A 23985-nucleotide genomic window follows, 5' to 3' on the forward strand; every position below is an offset into this window, starting at 1 on the left:
AACAAGCTTCCATTCCCCCTGTCAACAAAACAAGCTTCCATTCCCCCTGTCAACAAAACAAGCTTCCATTCCCCCTGTCAACAAAATAAGCTTTCATTCCAAATAAATTAATTCATAAACACATGACAGCTTTATTGATTAGATATGCCAATAACATAGTAAAATAATATTCATTACAGATATTACCTAAAAGAGAACACCAGGCCTGACTCGTGAGGTAAGGGGTACTAGACAGTGGGCAATATTTTCATGGTGCAACAATATTCAAATCTGTGCAATAGAATCTGTGTTTTAATATGCCACTTCAGCAATGTGCAAAATAAAAAGACCACTATTTATGAATCGCTCAGTTTATTAAACTCTAGTTAAATCATCCCCTTTTCATAACGCACATTGTTCAAGAAAAGTGTCAAATTAAATGATACTTTCAGATTGTAATGCCTTTCATGGTACTTTTATACAGATTTGACCTACAGTATTTTACACCATAAAGACGTCACTCAGTAAATCAATAGGATGAAAACAAAACGTCACAGGAGGGTTTAAACATTTATAGTTTTTAGATGTCAGGTCCCAAACCACATAGTTACAACATTATGGAATATAACACTGCTTCTGGCAACATTACTTTAGAATGATAAACAAGAATTAAAATGAACATTTAAAGGGTAAATCCTGGATTGGTACGTACATTCATCCAACTGATCTGTTGTATTTAAATCCCAGATTTTCCCTTTTAAAGGACTTCAGTAACAACATTACTCCCCTCAGGATGGAAGAGACATTGAGGGTGGCTGATTCTCAGGGTTACAGGGCTGGTAGAATGGTCCCCGCACACGGTCCGAAACCCACCCTATACCCACTCCCCTCACAGTAACCTAGAGAGGGGGGGGGGGGGGGGGGGGGGGGGGGGGGGGGGAGAGAGAGAGAGAGAGACGAGTGAGAGAGGGAAAAATAAATTAAGGACAACACAGACCAACAGGAGCGTCGGAACGTGTGTGTGTGTGTCTGTGTGAACGGTGGCTAATAGAAGTTGTGGTCACTAACAAATAGGTGACAGACCGAGGTTCAAATAGGATTGAAGTTCCTGATGGGAGGGGTTTGCACTTCTGAGAATATCCCATTGGTTCCATTAAGACATGTAAGATCAATCAAGTTGAAGAATTTATTTAAAATACCAATATTAGAAGGAAGAAAAACTACCACCATATTCCACCTGCCTTCCCAAACACTTCCTCTTTTCTGACTAGGACTGATGTAGCTGATGGCTGCTTTATAGAGGGATGTTCTACTTACAGTGATATGTGGTTGTCTAACCTAGCTAACGTAAGTTCATATAATAATAATGTATGCCATTTAGCAGACACTTTTATGCAAAGCCACTGTGCATATACAGTATTGTATATATGGGTGGTCCCGGGAATCAAACCCTGAATCCTGGCAATAGAAGTGCCATGCTCTACCAACTGAGAAATACAGTTTAATCGTTGAATGCACTGACTGTCAGCTAAATGACCAAAATGTACATCTAAACAACAACAGAGTTGTCTCTTCATTTCTGTAGTGGTTCTGTCTGTAACAGTGTAGAGAGCTCAGTAATGTTGTCTCTTGATTTCTGTAGTGGTTCTGTCTGTAACAGTGTTTGTAGTGAGCTCAGTAAGGTTGTATCATAGTTTCTGTAGAGGTTCTGTCTGTAACAGTGTTTGTAGTGAGCTCAGTAAGGTTGTATCATGGTTTCTGTAGAGGTTCTGTCTGTAACAGTGTTTGTAGTGAGCTCAGTAAGGTTGTATCATGGTTTCTGTAGAGGTTCTGTCTGTAACAGTGTTTGTAGTGAGCTCAGTAAGGTTGTATCATGGTTTCTGTAGAGGTTCTGTCTGTATCAGTGTGTATAATAGGGTTCCACCCACCTGTAAGAGTGACCTCGTCTCCATCCTTTAGGAAGGTTCTTGTCTCTCCTCCTCCCAGGTCCACGGTCTTAGAACCCTTCCACGACAACTCCAACATAGAACCAAAACTGTCTGGATCCTACACACAGAGACAGAGAGAGAGAGAGACAGACAGGCAGGCAGAGACAGGCAGGCAAAGAGAGAGAGAGTGAGTGGGTCAGGAGAGAGAGACAGTCAATACTGAATAAACAACAACAACTCATCAGAACATACACAGTAAAATGTGAACACATGTAAACACTAATTCAGATAGAAAATGCTCCCAGACACACACAGAATAACACATAAACTACCGTTCAATAGTAAAAAAAAAAGAAAAATCCATTAAAATAACATCACATTGATCAGAAATACAGTGTAGACATTGTGAATGTGGTAAATGACTATTGTAGCTGGAAACAGCAGTTTTTTGTATGGAATATCTACATAGGCGTACAGAGGCCGATTATCAGCAACCATCACTCCTGTGTTCCAATGGCATGTTGTGTTAGCTAATCCAAGTTTATCATTTTAAAAGGTAATTGATCATTAGAAAACCCTTTTGCAATTGTTAGCACAGCTGAAAACTGGCCTTTAGACTAGTTGAGTATCTGCAGCATCAGCATTTGTGGGTTCGATTACAGGATCAAAATGGCCAGAAACAAAGACGTTTCTTCTGAAACTCGTCAGTCTATTCTTGTTCTGAGAAATGAAGGCTATTCCATGCGAGAAATTATCAAGAAACTGAAGATCTCGTACAACGCTGTGTACTACTCCCTTCACAGAACCAGTCTCAATGTCAACAGTGAAGAGGCGACTCCGGGATGCTGGCCTTCTAGGCAGAGTTGCAAATAAAAAGCCATATCTCAGACTGGCCAATAAAAAGAAAAGATTAAGATCGGCAACACAGACACTGGACAGACAAATCTAAGTTTGAGGTGTTCAGATCACAAAGAGGAACATTCATGAGATGCAGAAACAATGAGAAGATGCTGGAGGAGTGCTTGACGCTATCTGTCAAGGATGGTGGAGGCAATGTGATGGTCTGGGGGTGCTTTGGTGGTGGTAAAGTGGGAGATTTGTACAGGGTAAAAGGGATCTTGAAGAAGGAAGGCTATCATTCCATTTTGCAGCTCCATGCCATACCCTGTGGACGGCGCTTCATTGGAGACAAAAACACTTTTTTTTACCTTTATTTAACTAGACAAGCCAGTTAAGAGCACATTCTTATTTTCAATGGAACAGTGGGTTAACTGCCTGTTCAGGGGCAGAACGACAGATTTGTACCTTGTCAGCTCGGGGATTCGAACTTGCAACCTTTCGGTTACTAGTCTAATGCTCTAACCACTAGGCTACCCTGCCGCCCCAATTTCCTCCTACAACAGGACAATGACCCAAAGCACAGCTCCAAATGATGCAATAACTATTTAGGGAAGAAGCAGTCAGCTGGTATTGTGTCTATAATGGAGTGGCCAGCACAGTCACCAGATCCCAACCCTATTGAGCTGTTGTTGGAGCAGCTTGACCGTATGGTACGTAAGAAGTGCCCATCAAGCCAATCCAATATGTGGGAGGTGCTTCAGGAAGCATGGGGTGAAATCTCTTCAGATTACCTCAACAAATTGACACCTAGAATGACAACTCATTTCATGTATGCTTTCATGGAAAACAAGGACATTTCTAAGTGACCTCAAACTTTTGAACGGTAGTGTATATGCATGCACACACACACTCACCGGTCCACTGATGGTTCCTGAGGCCAGCAGGTCTCCAGGTCTGACGTTACAGCCGTTGACTGTGTGATGGGCTAACTGTTGCTTCATAGTCCAGTACATATACTGGAGAGACAAAGAGAGAGATGGAGAGAAGTGAGAGGGAAAGAGAGAAGTGAGTGACACACACCAACACACACACACCATGTGAATACAATGCTGCACAATTTAAACACTTGCCCCCCAATCCCCCCCTTCCCCAATACATGTGTAAATATTGTACTAGAATATGTGCCTTCCTGTATTATACTTATGCTAAAATGCTTATTTCTATTCCACTGAGCCATTTACTTTATGTTTGTAGTCTTATATTTTATTATTGGTTATTGTTGTTGCATTGTCGAGAAGCAACCTGCAAGTAAGCATTTCATTGGACGGTGTATACCATGTGTATCCTGTACATACCACTAATACAACATAACTGTAACACACACAGAAAGACAGGTAAAAAAGAGACAGTGAATCAGTCAGAAAGACATCCTGTACCTCATCAGTCAAAGCCATTGGACTAAGAGACGTTCTCATCAGAGAAGCTGATGGACTCCACTCACTCACCTCACCAATATATTGGTTACATCCCAAATGGCACTCTATTCTCTTCATAGTGCACTACTGTTGAACAGGTCCCGCAGGGCTCCCCTGATGGTCAAAAGTAGTGCACTATGTAGGGATTTGGGACATAACCATAGTCTATGTGTGAGTACTGAGTACTTGCCTACAACAGCAGATATGACAGCTGCCATAAGGAGGCTAGAGAGAGAGAGGGCTAATGAGATTTAAATCACACAGGATTTATTCCTATCATCTTCTGATTAAAGGGGTAGTCCACCCAATTTTTATAAATCATCATATTTAGTAATATATGATCGTAATATTACCGTTATGTTTTGTAATGTGTATCTTACCTTAGAAGTGGTCTAGAGACCAGTAGTGTGACAGTATCTACGCTAAGTCTTTTATTTCATGGGCATTTACATTGGAGGATGCTGCGTTGAAACATTGAAACTCAATGGTCAATGCTAACCGTTAGCCTGTGGAGCCTCTGGCAAAGACATGTAAGGGTCATCGTAGATGCTGTCACTCCTGCACTCTTAACTGCCTCTGACATGACAAATATTAACAACTTAAGAAAATTGAGTGACCTATCCCTTTAATGCAGTAAACACTAATGTATCTCAATGAAGGAAGCAATCAATCATCTATTGCTGATTACAAATTATCTATAGGGATAGGTCACTATTTTCTTAAGTTGTTAATATTTGTCATGTCAGAGGCATCACAGTAGTGACCATGATGTATCGCTCGCTAATGTATCTCATCTACAGCTCGTCAAAACCCCTGGGCCAGTCCTGCATTCCATAAGAGCTGCATTCCAATTCAGAAAGTAAACCATATTCCAAATGTTCCTCATTGAAAATAATTGGAATTTTCGTGTACTTACTGAATTGACTGGAATTGAAATGGAATTGCCCCAAGCAAGTCTGGAGTAGAACAGTTCGTCTCTGCATTCTAAGTGCATGTTGAGTCAAGTTTGTTCAAGTCAAGTAAAATGTGTGTATATATATATATATATATATATACACACACATTGACTTGTTCAACTACAATATTTTGTCTATTGATTGAGTCTACCAGATAGCCCTTTTCATTATTTTATCAAACTAAATATTTTTATTAAGTAAAAATTCATTTTAATATGGTTCAAAGCTTGCGACCCTCCCGCACGCTGCGCAAATGTAGCCTGTCATTACAGCCATAAACAGCGATTCATTTTTCAAAGTGCAAGACACAGAAATAAACTGCGTTTTACACCTGCATTTTTAGATGAAAGTCATTCATGTTAGCAGCCAATATCAACTTGGGATATCTTCTAACTCCTCTGGTGTCCAGAGACACCAGGATAATAGGCCTGTATGCAGTGGAGGCACCTTGTCTGTCACTCTGGAGGGCCGCCTGCCTGCACCTTGCCTGTCACTCTGGAGGGCCGCCTGCCTGCACCTTGCCTGTCACTCTGAAGGGCCGCCTGCCTGCACCTTGCCTGTCACTCTGGAGGGCCGCCTGCCTGCACCTTGCCTGTCACTCTGGAGGGCCGCCTGCCTGCACCTTGCCTGTCACTCTGGAGGGCCGCCTGTCACTCTGAAGGGCCGCCTGTCTGCACCTTGCCTGTCACTCTGGAGGGCCGCCTGTCACTCTGAAGGGCCGCCTGTCTGCACCTTGCCTGTCACTCTGAAGGGCCGCCTGTCTGCACCTTGCCTGTCACTCTGGAGGGCCGCCTGCCTGCACCTTGCCTGTCACTCTGGAGGGCCGCCTGCCTGCACCTTGCCTGTCACTCTGAAGGGCCGCCTGTCTGCACCTTGCCTGTAACTCTGGAGGGCCGCCTGCCTGCAGCTCATTGCCAACTGGGAAGACCCTTTCTTCCTCACACATATGCTAATAAATTCACCAGAATATGTTAGTTCTACTTCTCCATCCCATAATATTCAAGGTTGTGTGATGTTACAGCTATCTTCAGACATATAGCCAGTTACCACCCAAACTAGGATTATCTGAAATTTGAAAATGATTCATGAAATCGCCACGTAGCCTAGCGTTGTTGTTCTGGAAAAGATGTGTCCGTAGTAGATTGCTAAACTGTAGATACGTGGTTCACTTTATATGGATAATATAAATGCAGTCTTACTCTGTTTTGACCAGGCAAAACCGGAGAAAATGAAACGCTTTCTGAAGACTAATCTGGATATGAGCCTTTGTGAGCTAATGCAGATCACTGTTCATTGGTCAACAGTCAAGACGTGCAACTTGATGGTTCTGAAGCACAGATGAGATGTTTTTTAGACAATCATTTGGTGTAATACCGTGGGCCTATGCCTGAAACCAGATCAAATAGACAACGGTAGAAATATTAAATGTATGTGTATGTAGCCAATTAAAATCTGTTTTAAAAATTCAGTTTCATACTCACAACAAACATTCTCTAAACTTTCGGGGGCGTGCAGTAGTGTGTGAATGCAGTGCAGCTCACAGAAGAAATATCAGACACGAGATTCCCTCCACTTTCTAGACTTTTCCCTGTTAGTTAACACTATCAACGTTTCCCTTTCCTGTGGCGATTGTGATGGAATCAACACATTAGCCACTGTCAATGCAACATACTGAAACAAAACTAACCATGCTAGAGATGATGTTGTAGGCAGAACGCATCACAGTAGGATTCTATTGCAACGACTCAGCCCTACTCTACACAGACCGGCAGCATAACCAATCAGAGCTGCAGTAGGCCTGTATGCAAAATCACCATTGCCACATATGGATCAATGCCATTAACTTTGAACTGGACTGTGTTTACAGCTGTGGTCATGAGTAGATGTGCTTGTTTTGAGATCAAAGCAAGATCTTCATGTAGTCACGTGTTCATATTCTTTGCTATTTAGTGAGCTATTAGCCCAGTTCTAGATCATTTGTCATCAGCAATAGATGATTGATTGCTTCCTACAAGAACACAAAACATGTACATTTTTAGACATGTTTGAAAAGCAAGACAGATTAACATATATATATTTTGTCTTAAAGGGGCAGTGTTGTATTTTGAGACAGGCTTAAATAAACTAAGTAGCCAATAGGCAGAGGGTAGCATCATTTGCCTGATTCTCTGTAATAATGGTATGGGAATAATAATTAATTTGATTTTGTAAAGCGGTTTCTTGCATCAAACACAACAACATTTTCAGTCACGTCCTTGTCTGAAGGACAAGTGGATAAACACGTTAATGTCAAGCCCTGCATTTTTTTATGGACTACAAGAACCCCACACATTGGCTGTTACTGTAGGCTGAATGATAGAACAGCTACTTCCATGTTAAAATGTTATGGGATGCATTTTCTCCACTCTGGTAGGCCTCCATTATGATCAAATAGCCAGTGTAGCCTACTTGGTCACTGTTAAAAATATCTTAAAGCAGATACAGCCTCAGTGTTCACAGTAAACATGCACTGGAAGTTGCACAGAATTTTCACAACGTTCAAGTTTGTGCTTATCAGAACTTAAATTATCTCAGTGCCAGAAAAATTTAGGGAACATTGCTCACGACCCCACAAATAAACACTGCTCTACCTCACCAGACCTGTATTATTTGACCGTTTTCTGGTCCAATCAGAGGGCCAAGTGTGTGTTTCACTAGCCAATCTGTTGCTCTCTGGCTACGTGGAGAGTAATGTGCCACAAAATGAGAGACAAATTATTTCAAGTCATCAGTCTCAAGTCAAACTTGGGTCCCAAGTCTTGAGGCTCCAAGTCGAAGTCAAGCCTAAAGTTAATTTATTTTCTGTCGAATCTGAAGTGATCAAATATGTGACTCGAGTCAGACTCGAGACCAAGTCATGTGACTCGAGTCCACAACTCTGCACATTGATGCAACTGTAGTAAACTATCCAAAGTCTACTTCACCAACTGCTTACCTTGAAGTTGGACTTGCATATAGTGGCTGCTTTCTTCATTGCCTCTCCTGAAAAAAAACAACACACAACAGTTGATTGAGACAGGATATCAACACCTGATATACCCCCTCAATAATACCTCAGAATACATAGGAAGAGCAGTGGAGAGAGTCAGTGGAGAGTCATGAGAGGGAGTCAGGACGGAGATTCAGTGGAGATAGACAGGAGAGAGAGTCAGGACAGAGAGTCACTGGAGAGTCATTAGAGAGTAGGGACAGAGGTCACTGGAGAGAGAGTCAGGACAGAGAATCAGGACAGAGAGTCAGTGGAGAGTCAGAAGAGATAGTCAAGCCAGCGAGTCAGTGGAGAGTCAAGACAGAGAGTCAGGACAGAGTCAGTAGAGTGTCAAGACAGAGAGTCAGGAGAGAGAGTCTGTGGAGAGTCAGGAGAGAGAGTCTGTGGAGAGTCATGAGAGAGAGTCTGTGAAGAGTCAGGAGAGAGAGTCTGTGGAGAGTCAGGAGAGATAGTCAAGCCAGCGAGTCAGTGGAGAGTCAAGACAGAGAGTCAGGACAGAGTCAGTGGAGAGTCAGGAGAGATAGTCAAGCCAGCGAGTCAGTGGAGAGTCAAGACAGAGAGTCAGGACAGAGTCAGTAGAGTGTCAGGAGAGAGTCAGTGGACAGTCGGACAGAGAGTCAGTGGAGAGAAAGTTAGTGGAGAGAGAGTGTAAGTGGAGAGAGAGTAAGTGGAGAGAGCGAGTCAGAGAATCAGTGGAGAGAGAGAGTCTGTGGAGAGTCAGGAGAGAGAGTCTGTGGAGAGTCAGGAGAGAGAGTCTGTGGAGAGTCAGGAGAGAGAGTCTGTGGAGAGTCAGGAGAGAGAGTCTGTGGAGAGTCAGGAGAGAGAGTCTGTGGAGAGTCAGGGGAAAGAGAGTCTGTGGAGAGTCAGGGGAGAGAGTCTGTGGAGAGTCAGGGGAGAGAGTCTGTGGAGAGTCAGGAGAGACAGACAGGACAGAGAGTCAGGACAGAGAACCAGGAGAGAGTCAGTGGAGAGTCGGGAGAGAGAGTCAGTGGAGAGTCAGGAGAGATAGTCAAGCCAGCGAGTCAGTGGAGAGTCAAGACAGAGAGTCAGGACAGAGTCAGTAGAGTGTCAGGAGAGTCAGGAGAGAGTCAGTGGACAGTCAGGACAGAGAGTCAGTGGAGATTCAGGAGAGATAGTAAGGACAGAGAGTCAGTGGAGAGAAAGTTAGTGGAGAGAAAGAGTAAGTGGAGAGAGTGAGTCAGTGGAGAGAGCAAGTCAGAGAATCAGTGGAGAGAGCAAGTCAGTGGAGAGTGAGTCAGGAGAGAGTCAAGAGAGAGAGAGTCAAGAGAGAGAGGGTCAGGAGAGAGAGGGTCAGGAGAGAGAGGGTCAGGAGAGGGAAAGTCAGAACAGAGAGAATGAACAGTCTTGGTCGTAAAGAATACAAAGCTCTTAATGGTAAATCATTACCTCTTTTGTGTGTGTGTGTGTGCTTAATTACCAAGGCAAGGCACTCATTCACTAACAATTCCTTTTTACTGTGTGTCTGTGCACATACGTGTGTGTTGTGTGTGTTTGTGTAAAACCCAACATACCTTTCACTGACACAAATAAGTTAATGTTGAAGGTGAAGGCATTGTCATGGCATAGATAAGGGAGGGGCTTTGGATCCTGAAACAGAAAGTGGAAATAGAAGAGCATGAAGAGCCACAACACTCTTAGAAAAAAGGGTTCTTCAGCTGTCCCCATAGGAGAACCCTTTTTGGTTCCATGTTGAACCTTTTTTGGTTTCAGGTTGAACCCTTTTGGGTTCCATGTAGAAAATTGAGCCCAAAAGGGTTCTACCTGGAACCAAACAGGTTCTTCAAAGGGTTCTCCTATGAGGACAGCTGAATAACCCTTTTAGATTCTAGATGGCACCTTTTTTTCTAACACAGTGTGGATACTGGCTCTCATTACTAAAAGCTTACCTGAATGGTGAAAATGTAAGTGTTAATGTAATGTAAAATACATCCAGACCACCCACAGTATAATGTAATGTAAAATACATCCAGACCACCCGCAGTATAATGTAAAATACATCCAGACCACCCGCAGTATAATGTAATGTAAAATACATCCAGACCACCCACAGTATAATGTAAAATACATCCAGACCACCCGCAGTATAATGTAAAATACATCCTGACCACCCGCAGCATAATGTAAAATACATCCAGACCACCCGCAGTATAATGTAAAATACATCCAGACCACCCGCAGTATAATGTAAAATACATCCAGACCACCCGCAGTATAATGTAAAATACATCCTGACCATCCACAGCATAATGTAATGTAAAATACATCCAGACCACACATAATGTAATGTAAAATACATCCAGACCACACATAATGTAATGTAAAATACATCCAAACCACCCATAATGTAATGTAAAATACATCCAGACCACCCGCATACTATAGGGCAGCAGGACCACCAGGTCTATACTATATTACACTACTATACTGTTTGTGTTCTTCACCTGGACAGTGTTGGGCTCAGCGAAGGGCAGCAGGGCCTCCATAGGAACCACCCAGGGTGAGATGGTTGTCCCAAAGTTCTTCCCCAGAAACGGACCCAGAGGAACGTACTCCCACGCCTGGATATCCCTGGCTGGAACACACACAGGAAGAAGAGTGGTTACCCTTTATTTTACCATTAGATGTTGAACTGGTATTTACTGAATATTCCTCAGTGGACACACAGATCACAGGTAGGTTTGAATACTATGTAACCTGCCCAGTGATGAGTCCATCCTATGTTGATTGGATGATCGTAGACCAACACAGCTAAAGTACCTGTACTAACAGTCCCTGTGCATAGCTTCAAAACATTGGTATTGTGTAGGTGAAGTTGTGGGATGTTCAACTGAACTACTGGTCTTTTTGACTATTGACAATCCAGGAACTATTCTATGAAATATTGTGTTGAGGGATGTGATAAATGATCATGTACTGTAGTCAGCAGGAAAATCTATTTCAACTATCAATACCCCTCTACTCTACATATTAACCCAGGTGGAACCTGGCTCAGACTCCCTTACATCTGGGAGCCTGAGCCGCAGGGGTGGAAAATACGCCCCAAATGGCACCCTATTCCCTATATAGTGCATTCCCTTTGACCAAAGCCCTTAGAGTTCTATACACTGAGTGGACAAAACATTATGAACACCTGCCTTTTCCATGACAGACTGACCAGGTGAAAGCTAAGATCCCTTATTGATGTCACTTGTTAAATCCACTTCAATCGGTGTAGATGAAGGGGAGGAGACAGGTTAAATAAGGATTGTTAAGCCTTGAGACAATTGAGACCGTGTGTATGTGTGCCATTCAGAGGGTGAATGGGAAAGACAAAAGATTTAAGTGCATTTGAACAGGGTATGGTAGTAGGTGCCAGGCGCACTGGTTTGTGTCAAGAACTGCAACGCTGCTGGGTTTTTCACACTTAACAGTTTCCTGTGTGTATCAAGAATGGTTCACCACCCAAAGGACATCCAACCAACTTGACACGACTGTGGGAAGCATTGGAGTCGATATGGGATCTGGCAAACTAACAATAAGGTGAAGCCTAGTAGGCTGCGTTCCAAATAGCACTCTATTCCGTACAGTAAAGATACCTTAATAGAAAATTAAAAGTGAAAGTCACCCAGCATTATACTACTTGAGTAAAAGACTAAAAGCATTTGGGTTTAAATATCCTTAAGTATAAAAAGTCAAAATAATTTCAAATTCCTTATATTTAGCAAATAAGACGGCACACTTGTTTTTTAAATTTACGGATAGCCAGGGGCACACTCCATCACTCAGACATCATTTACAAACAAAGCATTTGTGTTTATTGAGTCTGCCAGATCAGAGGCAGTAGGGATGACCAAGGATGTTCTCTTGAGAGAGAAAGAGAGAGAGAGACAGATCGCGACAGAAAGAGAGAGATGGAGAGAAGATGATCTTGAAATCTCAAGGCTACAGTCGAAACCACTCCTCCTCCTGAGATCCTTCTGCCTCATCAATAATCAATAACCTGTCATGTTTTCCTGAGTAACTTACCCTGATCCCAGTGACTAAATATGAAATGTTTACATCAACATGTATAATGAGGAACTAAATGAAGGAACTTACCCTGATCCCAGTGACTAAATATGAAATGCAGAACTAAATTAAGGAACTTAAGTTAGTGTTATTATGGAAAGTGGATGTTTTTCAATTAGTGTTATTGACGTTAGGATTTTTCATTTACTGATATATCATTTTTGGCTAATGATTCTACTATTGGCTGTTATAGTCGATAGATACATTCTTTTGAAAATAAAGAAATACGGTATGGTGCTTATTAATTTATGTCTTAAAGTGAGGTGGGCTGTGTAGGTGTGTGTGCATGCACATATGAGTGTGTAAATAAGTGAGTAAGTGTGTGTGTGTTATCGTGACTTGTGAGTGTTCTCATGAGTGAGTAAGCGTGTGAGTGTGTGTGTGTAGTTGTTAGTGACTGTGTGTGTACTCATGTGTGTGTGTGCGTGTGCATGAGTCTGCGAGTGAGTGTGTGTATAAGTGTGTGTGAGGCCTTACCACTCCAGTCATTCATTAGCACCATGCCAAAGATGTGTTGGTGGGCTCTCTCTATGGGAATGGGCTCACCAAGACGATTACCTCCACCTACAAAGAATGCCTGAGAGAGAAAAAAAGAGCCAGCGAGAGAGAGACATAGAGAAAGAACCAGCGAGAGAGAGAGAGACATAGAGAGAGAAAGCGAGCCAGCGAGAGAGAGAGACAGAGAGAAAGAGAGCCAGTGAGAGAGAGACATAGAGAGAGAAAGAGAAACAGCCAGAGAGAGAGCCAGCGAGAGAGAGAGAAATTAGATAAAAGGCAGAGAAAGAGAGAGAGACAGATCATTGTTTTGTGATGCCATTGATATGAACCATCTCCTTGGTTGTAATAAAGTGTAGCTATATAAAGTGTATACTGACCATCTCCAGCTCAATGTCCAGCTGCTTGGACTGGCCAAACACAGGAGGCTTAGCTAAGAGAGAACACAATGGAAGAGGAAGACCGTTAGTGAGGGACACAAAAACAAAGTGACACTGGTCTGAGAGGTTTTGTGTGTGTGTGTGTGTGTGTGTGTGTGTGTATTTCTCTTTGAATTCAGAGTCTGCTTTGATTTTCAGACTAGGCGTTGTGTTTCATTACATTGGTCGGGTCTCATCTGTCCAGAGGGTCTGCGTATGGGGGTCCCAGACACCACTATGGAAGAAGCCCTGCCATGATACCCCACGGGCAGCCTCAACCTGAGGGACACAATCAGTCAGTCAAACAAACATAATAATCATTTGGGGGGGGGTTTATATTTGTCCTGTCTCACAAAAGTGTTTCTTGCATATCCCAACTCCCCCTAAGACAGCCACAGGGAGTGTGATCACCATTGTCAAGAGCCCCTAGAGACATTGGGGTTAAGTGCCTTGCTCAAGGGCACAGGGACCATTTTTTTTTACATTATCAGCTCCGGGATTGGAACCAGCAACCTTTTGGTTACTGGCCCAACACTCTAACCTTGAGGCTACCAATCAATTATTCAGCCAGCCAGCCAGTCCAATAAACAGGCAATTAGTCAGTCAGCCAGCCAGTCAGTCAGTTAGCCAGCCAGTCAATGCGTCAGTCAGCCAGCCAGTCAAACAAACAGCTAGTCAATCAGTCAGGCAATCGTTCAGTTAATCAACCAATCAATCAGTTTGTTTATAACATTGTACAAATACAGAAATACGGATCCAGAGAGAGTAAGAAATGAAGAAAAATGGAAAGAGAGACAGAAAGAAGAGAGGTTCTACATAGAGGTTCCCAAACATGACAAAGACAACAGCCATATGAACAGCAGCTGTGGTGTCTGAAGGATGGTGCAGTGTTGGACTGCAGACTCACTGACTGACTGGAAGGATGGTGGAGTGTTGGACTGCAGACTCACTGACTGACTGGAAGGATGGTGCAGAGTTGGACAGCAGACTCACTGACTGACTGGAAGGATGGTGCAGTGTTGGACTACAGACTCACTGACTGACTGGAAGGATGGTGGAGTGTTGGACTACAGACTCACTGACTGACTGGAAGGATGGTGCAGTGTTGGACAGCAGACTCACTGACTGACTGGAAGGATGGTGCAGTGTTGGACTACAGACTCACTGACTGACTGGAAGGATGGTGGAGTGTTGGACTACAGACTCACTGACTGACTGGAAGGATGGTGCAGTGTTGGACAGCAGACTCACTGACTGACTGGAAGGATGGTGCAGTGTTGGACTACAGACTCACTGACTGACTGGAAGGATGGTGGAGTGTTGGACTACAGACTCACTGACTGACTGGAAGGATGGTGCAGTGTTGGACAGCAGACTCACTGACTGACTGGAAGGATGGTGGAGTGTTGGACTGCAGACTCACTGACTGACTGGAAGGATGGTGGAGTGTTGGACTACAGACTCACTGACTGACTGGAAGGATGGTGCAGTGTTGGACTACAGACTCACTGACTGACTGGAAGGATGGTGCAGTGTTGGACAGCAGACTCACTGACTGACTGGAATGATGGTGGAGTGTTGGACTGCAGACTCACTGACTGACTGGAAGGGTGGTGGAGTGTTGGACTACAGACTCACTGACTGACTGGAAGGATGGTGCAGTGTTGGACTACAGACTCACTGACTGGAAGGATGGTGCAGTGTTGGACTGCAGACTCACTGACTGACTGGAAGGATGGTGGAGTGTTGGACTACAGACTCACTGACTGACTGACTGGAAGGATGGTGCAGTGTTGGACTGCAGACTCACTGACTGACTGGAAGGACGGTGGTGTGTTGGACTACAGACTCACTGACTGACTGGAAGGATGGTGGAGTGTTGGACTGCAGACTCACTGACTGACTGGAAGGATGGTGCAGTGTTGGACTACAGACTGACTGACTGACTGACTGGAAGGATGGTGCAGTGTTGGACTACAGACTGACTGACTGACTGGAAGGATGGTGCAGTGTTGGACTGCAGACTCACTGACTGACTGGAAGGATGGTGGTGTGTTGGACTACAGACTCACTGACTGACTGGAAGGATGGTGGAGTGTTGGACTGCAGACTCACTGACTGGAAGGATGGTGGTGTGTTGGACTGCAGACTCACTGACTGACTGGAAGGATGGTGGAGTGTTGGACTGCAGACTCACTGACTGGAAGGATGGTGGTGTGTTGGACTGCAGACTCACTGACTGACTGGAAGGATGGTGGTGTGTTGGACTACAGACTCACTGACTGACTGGAAGGATGGTGGTGTGTTGGACTACAGACTCACTGACTGACTGGAAGGATGGTGGAGTGTTGGACTGCAGACTCACTGACTGGAAGGATGGTGGTGTGTTGGACTGCAGACTCACTGACTGACTGGAAGGATGGTGGTGTGTTGGACTGCAGACTCACTGACTGGAAGGATGGTGGTGTGTTGGACTGCAGACTCACTGACTGGAAGGATGGTGGAGTGTTGGACTGCAGACTCACTGACTGGAAGGATGGTGGTGTGTTGGACTGCAGACTCACTGACTGGAAGGATGGTGGTGTGTTGGACTGCAGACTCACTGACTGGAAGGATGGTGGTGTGTTGGACTGCAGACTCACTGACTGGAAGGATGGTGGAGTGTTGGACTGCAGACTCACTGACTGGAAGGATGGTGGTGTGTTGGACTGCAGACTCACTGACTGATTGGAAGGATGGTGGAGTGTTGGACTGCAGACTCACTGACTGACTGGAAGGATGGTGCAGTGTTGGACAGCAGACTCACTGACTGGAAGGATGGTGGAGTGTTGGACTGCAGACTCACTGACTGGAAGGATGGTGGTGTGTTGGACTGCAGACTCACTGACTGACTGACTGGATGGTGCAGTGTTGGACTGCAGACTCACTGACTGACTGACTGGAAGGATGGTGCAGTGTTGGACTGCAGACTCACTGACTGGAAGGATGGTGCAGTGTTGGACTGCAGACTCACTGACTGACTGACTGGAAGGATGGTGCAGTGTTGGACAGCAGACTCACTGACTGACTGACTGGAAGGATGGTGCAGTGTTGGACAGCAGACTGACTGACTGGAAGGATGGTGCAGTGTTGTACTGCAGACTCACTGACTGACTGACTGGAAGGATGGTGCAGTGTTGTACTGCAGACTCACTGACTGACTGACTGGAAGGATGGTGCAGTGTTGGACTGCAGACTCACTGACTGACTGACTGGAAGGATGGTGCAGTGTTGGACAGCAGACTCACTGACTGACTGACTGGAAGGATGGTGCAGTGTTGGACTGCAGACTCACTGACTGACTGACTGGAAGGATGGTGCAGTGTTGGACTGCAGACTCACTGACTGACTGACTGGAAGGATGGTGCAGTGTTGGACAGCAGACTCACTGACTGACTGACTGGAAGGATGGTGCAGTGTTGGACTGCAGACTCACTGACTGACTGACTGGAAGGATGGTGCAGTGTTGGACTGCAGACTCACTGACTGACTGACTGGAAGGATGGTGCAGTGTTGGACAGCAGACTCACTGACTGGAAGGATGGTGCAGTGTTGGACAGCAGACTCATTGACTGGAAGGATGGTGGAGTGTTGGACTGCAGACTCACTGACTGGAAGGATGGTGCAGTGTTGGACAGCAGACTCACTGACTGGAAGGATGGTGCAGTGTTGGACTGCAGACTCACTGACTGACTGACTGGAAGGATGGTGCAGTGTTGGACTGCAGACTCACTGACTGACTGACTGGAAGGATGGTGCAGTGTTGGACAGCAGACTCACTGACTGGAAGGATGGTGCAGTGTTGGACTGCAGACTCACTGACTGGAAGGATGGTGGTGTGTTGGACTGCAGACTCACTGACTGACTGACTGGAAGGACGGTGCAGTGTTGGACTGCAGACTCACTGACTGACTGGAAGGATGGTGCAGTGTTGGACTGCAGACTCACTGACTGGATGGATGGTGCAGTGTTGGACTGCAGACTCACTGACTGACTGACTGGAAGGATGGTGCAGTGTTGGACTGCAGACTCACTGACTGACTGGAAGGATGGTGCAGTTTGTGAAAGAACTGAAACCGCCCGAGCACTCCAGTCAATTAGAGAAAACTAATTGTGTCCCTCACACATCATAGGTCACAGTACAGCACCAGGCCTTAGCACGTTTCTCTCTCTTTCTCCCTCTCTATCTTGTTCTCTCACTTTTAATTCTTATTTCATCCGTTCTCTTTTCTTATTTTTCCCTCTCCCTCTTATTCTCTCCTCTTCTATCTCTCTTTTTCTCACCGTGTCTCTCTCCAAATAACCACCAGGAGAGATAAAAACAACTCAAACAAGAAAAGCTACATTGTTATCTGAGGAGTTTGACTTCTAGTGGATGGTTTTCAGAGAACCTGACCAATATGGTTAATTAGTGAGTTACTCTGTCTACATCTAATAATATAGTTAGTTAGAGAGTTACTCTGTCTACATCTAATAATATGGTTAGTTAGTGAGTTACTCTGTCTACATCTAATAATATGGTTAGTTAGTGAGTTACTCTGTCTACATCTAATAATATGGTTAGAGAGTTACTCTGTCTACATCTAATAATATGGTTAGTTAGTGAGTTACTCTGTCTACATCTAATAATATGGTTAGTTAGTGAGTTACTCTGTCTACATCTAATAATATGGTTAGTTAGTGAGTTACTCTGTCTACATCTAATAATATAGTTAGTTAGTGAGTTACTCTGTCTACATCTAATAATATGGTTAGTTAGTGAGTTACTCTGTCTACATCTAATAATATGGTTAGTTAGTGAGTTACTCTGTCTACATCTAATAATATGGTTAGTTAGTGAGTTACTCTGTCTACATCTAATAATATGGTTAGTTAGTGAGTTACTCTGTCTACATTTAATAATATGGTTAGTTAGTGAGTTACACTGTCTACATCTAATAATATGGTTAGTTAGTGAGTTACACTGTCTACATCTAATAATATGGTTAGTTAGTGAGTTACTCTGTCTACATCTAATAATATGGTTAGTGAGTTACTCTGTCTACATCTAATAATATGGTTAGTTAGTTACTCTGTCTACATCTAATAATATGGTTAGTTAGTGAGTTACACTGTCTACATCTAATAATATGGTTAGTTAGTGAGTTACTCTGTCTACATCTAATAATATGGTTAGTTAGTGAGTTACTCTGTCTACATCTAATAATATGGTTAGTTAGTGAGTTACTCTGTCTACATCTAATAATATAGTTAGTTAGTGGGTTACTCTGTCTACATCTAATAATATGGTTAGTGAGTTACTCTGTCTACATCTAATAATATGGTTAGTGAGTTACTCTGTCTACATCTAATAATATGGTTAGTTAGTGAGTTACTCTGTCTACATCTAATAATATAGTTAGTTAGTGAGTTACTCTGTCTACATCTAATAATACGGTTAGTTAGTGAGTTACTCTGTCTACATCTAATAATATGGTTAGTTAGTGAGTTACTCTGTCTACATCTAATAATATGGTTAGTTAGTGAGTTACACTGTCTACATCTAATAATATGGTTAGTTAGTGAGTTACACTGTCTACATCTAATAATATGGTTAGTTAGTGAGTTACTCTGTCTACATCTAATAATATGGTTAGTGAGTTACTCTGTCTACATCTAATAATATGGTTAGTTAGTGAGTTACTCTGTCTACATCTAATAATATGGTTAGTTAGTGAGTTACTCTGTCTACATCTAATAATATGGTTAGTTAGTGAGTTACTGTCTACATCTAATAATATGGTTAGTTAGTGAGTTACTCTGTCTACATCTAATAATATGGTTAGTTAGTGAGTTACACTGTCTACATCTAATAATATGGTTAGTTAGTGAGTTACACTGTCTACATCTAATAATATGGTTAGTTAGTGAGTTACTCTGTCTACATCTAATAATATGGTTAGTGAGTTACTCTGTCTACATCTAATAATATGGTTAGTTAGTGAGTTACTCTGTCTACATCTAATAATATGGTTAGTTAGTGAGTTACTCTGTCTACATCTAATAATATGGTTAGTTAGTGAGTTACTCTGTCTACATCTAATAATATGGTTAGTGAGTTACTCTGTCTACATCTAATAATATAGTTAGTTAGTGAGTTACTCTGTCTACATCTAATAATATGGTTAGTTAGTGAGTTACTCTGTCTACATCTAATAATATGGTTAGTTAGTGAGTTACTCTGTCTACATCTAATAATATGGTTAGTTAGTGAGTTACTCTGTCTACATCTAATAATATAGTTAGTTAGTGAGTTACTCTGTCTACATCTAATAATATGGTTAGTTAGTGAGTTACTCTGTCTACATCTAATAATATGGTTAGTGAGTTACTCTGTCTACATCTAATAATATGGTTAGTTAGTGAGTTATTCTGTCTACATCTAATAATATGGTTAGTTAGTGAGTTACTCTGTCTACATTAATAATATGGTTAGTTAGTGAGTTACTCTGTCTACATCTAATAATATGGTTAGTTAGTGAGTTACTCTGTCTACATCTAATAATATGGTTAGTTAGTGAGTTACTCTGTCTACATCTAATAATATGATTAGTTAGTGAGTTACTGTCTACATCTAATAATATGGTTAATTAGTATGTGGGGAATGAAAACAGATATATACACTGAGTGAACAAAACATTAAGAACACCTTTCTAATACTGAGTTGCATCCCCCCTCCTCAATTCGTCAGAGCATGGACTACAAGATGTCAAAAGCGTTCCACAGGGATGCTGGCCCATGTTGACTCTAATGCTTCCCACAGTTGTGTCAAGTTGGCTGGATGTCCTTTGTGTGGTGGACCATTCTTGACTGTTGAGTGTGTAAAACCCAGCAGAGTTGCAGTTCACGAGAAAAAACGGTGCGCCTGGCACCTACTACCATACCCCGTTCAAATGCACTTCAATCTTTTGTCTTGCCCATTCACCCTCTGCACACATACACTATCTATGTTTCAATTGTCTCAATGATTAAATTATTATTTAACCTGTCTCCTCCCCTTCATCTACACTGATTGAAGAGGATTTAACAAGTGACATCAATAAGGGATCATATCTTTCACCTGGATAGTCTATGTCACAGAAAGAGCAGGTGTTCTTAATGTTTTGTCCACTCCGGACAGGGAACCCTACAGGGAACCCTACAGGGAACCCTATTCCCTTTGTAGTTTACTACTTAGACAAGAGCTTTTTGGGCCGAGTGGCGCAGCAGTTTAAGGCACTGCATCTCAGTGCTAGAGGCATCACTACAGACCCTGGTTCGATTCCAGGCTGCTTCACAACCGGCCGTGATTGGGAGTCCCATAGGGCGGCGCACAATTGTCACAGCGTCGTTAGGGTTTGGTAGTACGTCATCGTAAATAACAATTTGTTCTTAACTGACTTGCCTAGTTAAGTAAAGGTTCCAAATAAAAAAAGTTGTGCACTATAAAGGGAACAGGATGCCATTTGGGACACAGATGAAGTGTTGGTAGTCATATCATACCAGTTGGGCATCAGGGCATTCTCCTTCCCTCGGAACATAATGCCAACATTGGTGGCATGGTCCCTGGATGAGTAGAAGTCAGTGTAGTCACCTGTGTGTGGTTATATATAGATGCATGTTTGTGTGTGTGATGGAGAGAGAGAAAGAGGGCAATTAAGTGACACTGTTAAATATGTACAGTGAACCAATGATCAGCCTTCAGAACCTTTAGATAGCAAACATTTAGCTAGCAAACAAATCTCATAATCACTAGTAAAGTTCTATTGGTTAACAGCGCCCCCTCTTGTTCAAGCATTATACAAACACCTCAATTGCATTGTCTTGACTCCTCGCATCCTATCTCCTTGCTTCCTTCTCAAACACATTGGATGATCCTCTCATCTGATACAGGGTCAGATTTTGTTTAATACCACTGAGAGTTAAAGTTAGCAATGGCAGAGCCATAAATCTGATCCTAGATCTATGCTTAGGGACAATTGTAGGACACATCAAGCTCAGTGAAGAGACAGGAGGAGTGAAATATTGGGTGCGTCAATAGTCTAAAGTGGCTTCCTCTCCTTGCCTCTTGTCCTACTGTTAAACAACTCACCTATCTCAGCAGGCAGATGCATCGTGGCTGAACTCTTATGGAAGAACGCTCTGAGACATAAACACACACACATTACAGAAAAGTAAACATGCTATAAACCATGATAGAAAATTAAAGGATAAGGGAATACAAGAACATAATATGATTTTGATTGCGGCCAAAAACCATATCCTAAACAATTAATATAATAATTAAATATATTTGACATGAACTGTTGAAGTGTTATAGAAGTACTATAGAAGTGATATAGAAGTGTTATTGAATATAGAAGTGCTATAAATTATAGAAGTGTTTTTGAATATAAAGTGCTATTGAATATAGAAGTGTTATAGAATATAGAAGTGTTATAGAGTATAGACGTGTTATAGAGTATAGAAGTGTTATAGAATATAGAAGTGGTATAGAGTATAGAAGTGTTATAGAATATAGAAGTGTTATAGAATATAGAAGTGTTATAGAATATAGAAGTGTTATAGAGTATAGACGTGTTATAGAGTATAGAAGTGTTATAGAATATAGAAGTGGTATAGAGTATAGAAGTGTTATAGAATATAGAAGTGTTATAGAATATAGAAGTGTTATAGAATATAGAAGTGTTATAGAGTATAGACGTGTTATAGAGTATAGAAGTGGTATAGAGTATAGAAGTGTTATAGAATATAGAAGTCTTATAGAATATAGAAGTGTTATAGAGTATAGAAGTGTTATAGAGTATAGAAGTGTTATAGAGTATAGAAGTGTTATAGAATATAGAAGTGTTATAGAATATAGAAGTGTTATAGAATATAGAAGTGTTATAGAATATAGAAGTGTTATAGAGTATAGACGTGTTATAGAGTATAGAAGTCTTATAGAATATAGAAATGTTATAGAATATAGAAGTGCTATAGAAGTGCTTCTTACATATGGCAAAATCCAATAATTGTAAAAAAGTGCTACAGAAGTGCTGGAGGCTGACCTGCTCCTGAGGCTGACGTCGTCTCTGAGCGTGGTCTCGTTGGCAGACAGCAGCTGCTGTAGACTCCTCCTGGCCTCCCTCCATGCCTCGTACCCCAGACCCATGAACGCATTCAGGGTCGGCTAGTCGAGAGGTTGGAACATATAATGGAGGAAAAGCATAAAAATCTAAAGTATTATTTGATTTTATACTGTACATAGCCCTCATAACAAGTAACCCAGGCTGGACCCCCAAGGAGCAAGTAACAGCACAGTGGCAAGGAAAAACAACCTAAAAGGAAGAAACTTCAAGAGAAAACAGGCATGTTTGCAAGTTGAATGCAAGTCCAATTTGTTTTGACGTTGGTGTGGGGGCGGCTCTCACTCATGCAAGCAGGTCTCTTCATTGACGCCCCCAGGGGTGGAAATGGGGGGAACCGGGTTCCAGGAGGGAAAATATCCTCGGGGGAACCTGTGCATTTAAGATTGAATTCAAGGAGTGAAATCATGACAGAAAAAAATCTTCTTTCATTTCCTGTTGATACCTCGTGTGATTTCAACAGCATGATGATTTCTCTCCTTGTCTCATTCCCCTATCAGCACTAATGTGACAGAACTGGACAGGCGAAAGACAATTCCCAGTAGGAATTCACCATTGTGCTTTAACGGATCCTGTTATGTCAGATCAGCACACAAGGCCTCCAGACAATAGTGGTATTAGGGACCCATTCACAGGCAGAGGGCGAGAGGAGACACTCCAAACCAATTCACACTACTCGCTCGTAGATTTAATGTACTGTACAGTCCACAATATATGAAGCATACATCCTAATTGATGACTCGGGTATGGTATTTCTCAAGGAAGAAAAGCAGTGCATCGTGGCCATTGAATAGACCTACCCTCCTAGCATACTGCATTATTGGCTACATAAGGTAGGCCCATGTAGCTGTAAGTAAACTAGTGGAGATACATAGTAAACGTGCCATGTTACATTACCAGGGAAATGCATAATGTATATTGCCATCAGTGCCGATAAGAAATATCAACCATCAATACGAGACATTGAGGAGCATTATACATTTTGATGGCCTTACCTGGTCAAACACATCCTGGTGATTGGAGAGCACAGGGCCTCTGAAGAGTGATTTTATAACGCTCAAATCCAAAATCTGATCTCCAATCGCAACCCCAATCCGGTGCCTGGGCTAAGTGACACGAGACATTTGTGAAAACAGTAAACAGGAATGAAATACCAAAATGGAACGATATTGGAGAAGCTACTTTCTAAACTACAATGTTTCATCCAAGAGAACCTCACGTTTCCACAGTGGTTTGTAACATTTTATCCCAAGAAAATCCATTTACATGCCCTAGTTTTATGGCACAGGAGACGGTGTAGGAAAACCGATTCAACTAAAAGTACAACACATTTAGCGTCATACTCACATTTTCCGGTGTCGAGAACACGCCATATGGTAAATTGTGATAGGAGAAGTCGGACTTTTCGTCAATTTTTACAAAAGACATTTTGAAATTGCAGTTGTACTCCGGTATACTTTCCAAGGTAAGCAACAGCGTGAGTAATTTCTTCCAGATGTTGACCGCAGCCATAGGACAGCCCGCCTCCCACAGAATGAGCCAACGACCAATAGGAAACGCTCTCTTATATCCACCCTTTTTCAAGAACTGTGATTAACCCAAAACGGTTTGA

General features: G+C 42.5%; 1 protein-coding gene across 1 annotated transcript; it reads right to left on the reverse strand.

Annotated features, from left to right (window-relative positions):
* Window positions 1-117: 117 nt before the first annotated feature.
* LOC139411707 (fumarylacetoacetase-like) lies at window positions 118-23917 on the reverse strand. The gene is made up of 14 exons (XM_071158365.1): window positions 23721-23917; window positions 23369-23479; window positions 22296-22417; window positions 21338-21387; window positions 20749-20839; window positions 13370-13467; window positions 13150-13202; window positions 12752-12851; window positions 10669-10799; window positions 9739-9814; window positions 8153-8199; window positions 3662-3763; window positions 1908-2025; window positions 118-878 (listed from the first exon to the last, which is right to left on the reverse strand). The coding sequence occupies exons 1-14, from the start codon at window positions 23883-23885 to the stop codon at window positions 808-810; spliced, it is 1335 nt and encodes a 444-aa protein (XP_071014466.1). The 5' UTR covers window positions 23886-23917; the 3' UTR covers window positions 118-807.
* Window positions 23918-23985: the final 68 nt, after the last annotated feature.

Source organism: Oncorhynchus clarkii, chromosome 6 (assembly GCF_045791955.1).
Source record: "Oncorhynchus clarkii lewisi isolate Uvic-CL-2024 chromosome 6, UVic_Ocla_1.0, whole genome shotgun sequence".
NCBI lineage: Eukaryota > Metazoa > Chordata > Actinopteri > Salmoniformes > Salmonidae > Oncorhynchus > Oncorhynchus clarkii.

What these genes read in the sequence shown, in the direction of transcription:
- LOC139411707 (XM_071158365.1), bottom strand. Translation starts at nt 23,885, where the DNA reads ATGGCTGCGGTCAACATCTGGAAGAAATTACTCACGCTGTTGCTTACC. An exon ending in ACCAGGATGTGTTTGACCAG is followed by an intron (nt 22,418 to 23,368) that starts GTAAGGCCATCA and finishes CCTCTCGACTAG; the next exon opens with CCGACCCTGAATGCGTTCAT. An exon ending in GCATCTGCCTGCTGAGATAG is followed by an intron (nt 20,840 to 21,337) that starts GTGAGTTGTTTA and finishes AACCACACACAG; the next exon opens with GTGACTACACTGACTTCTAC.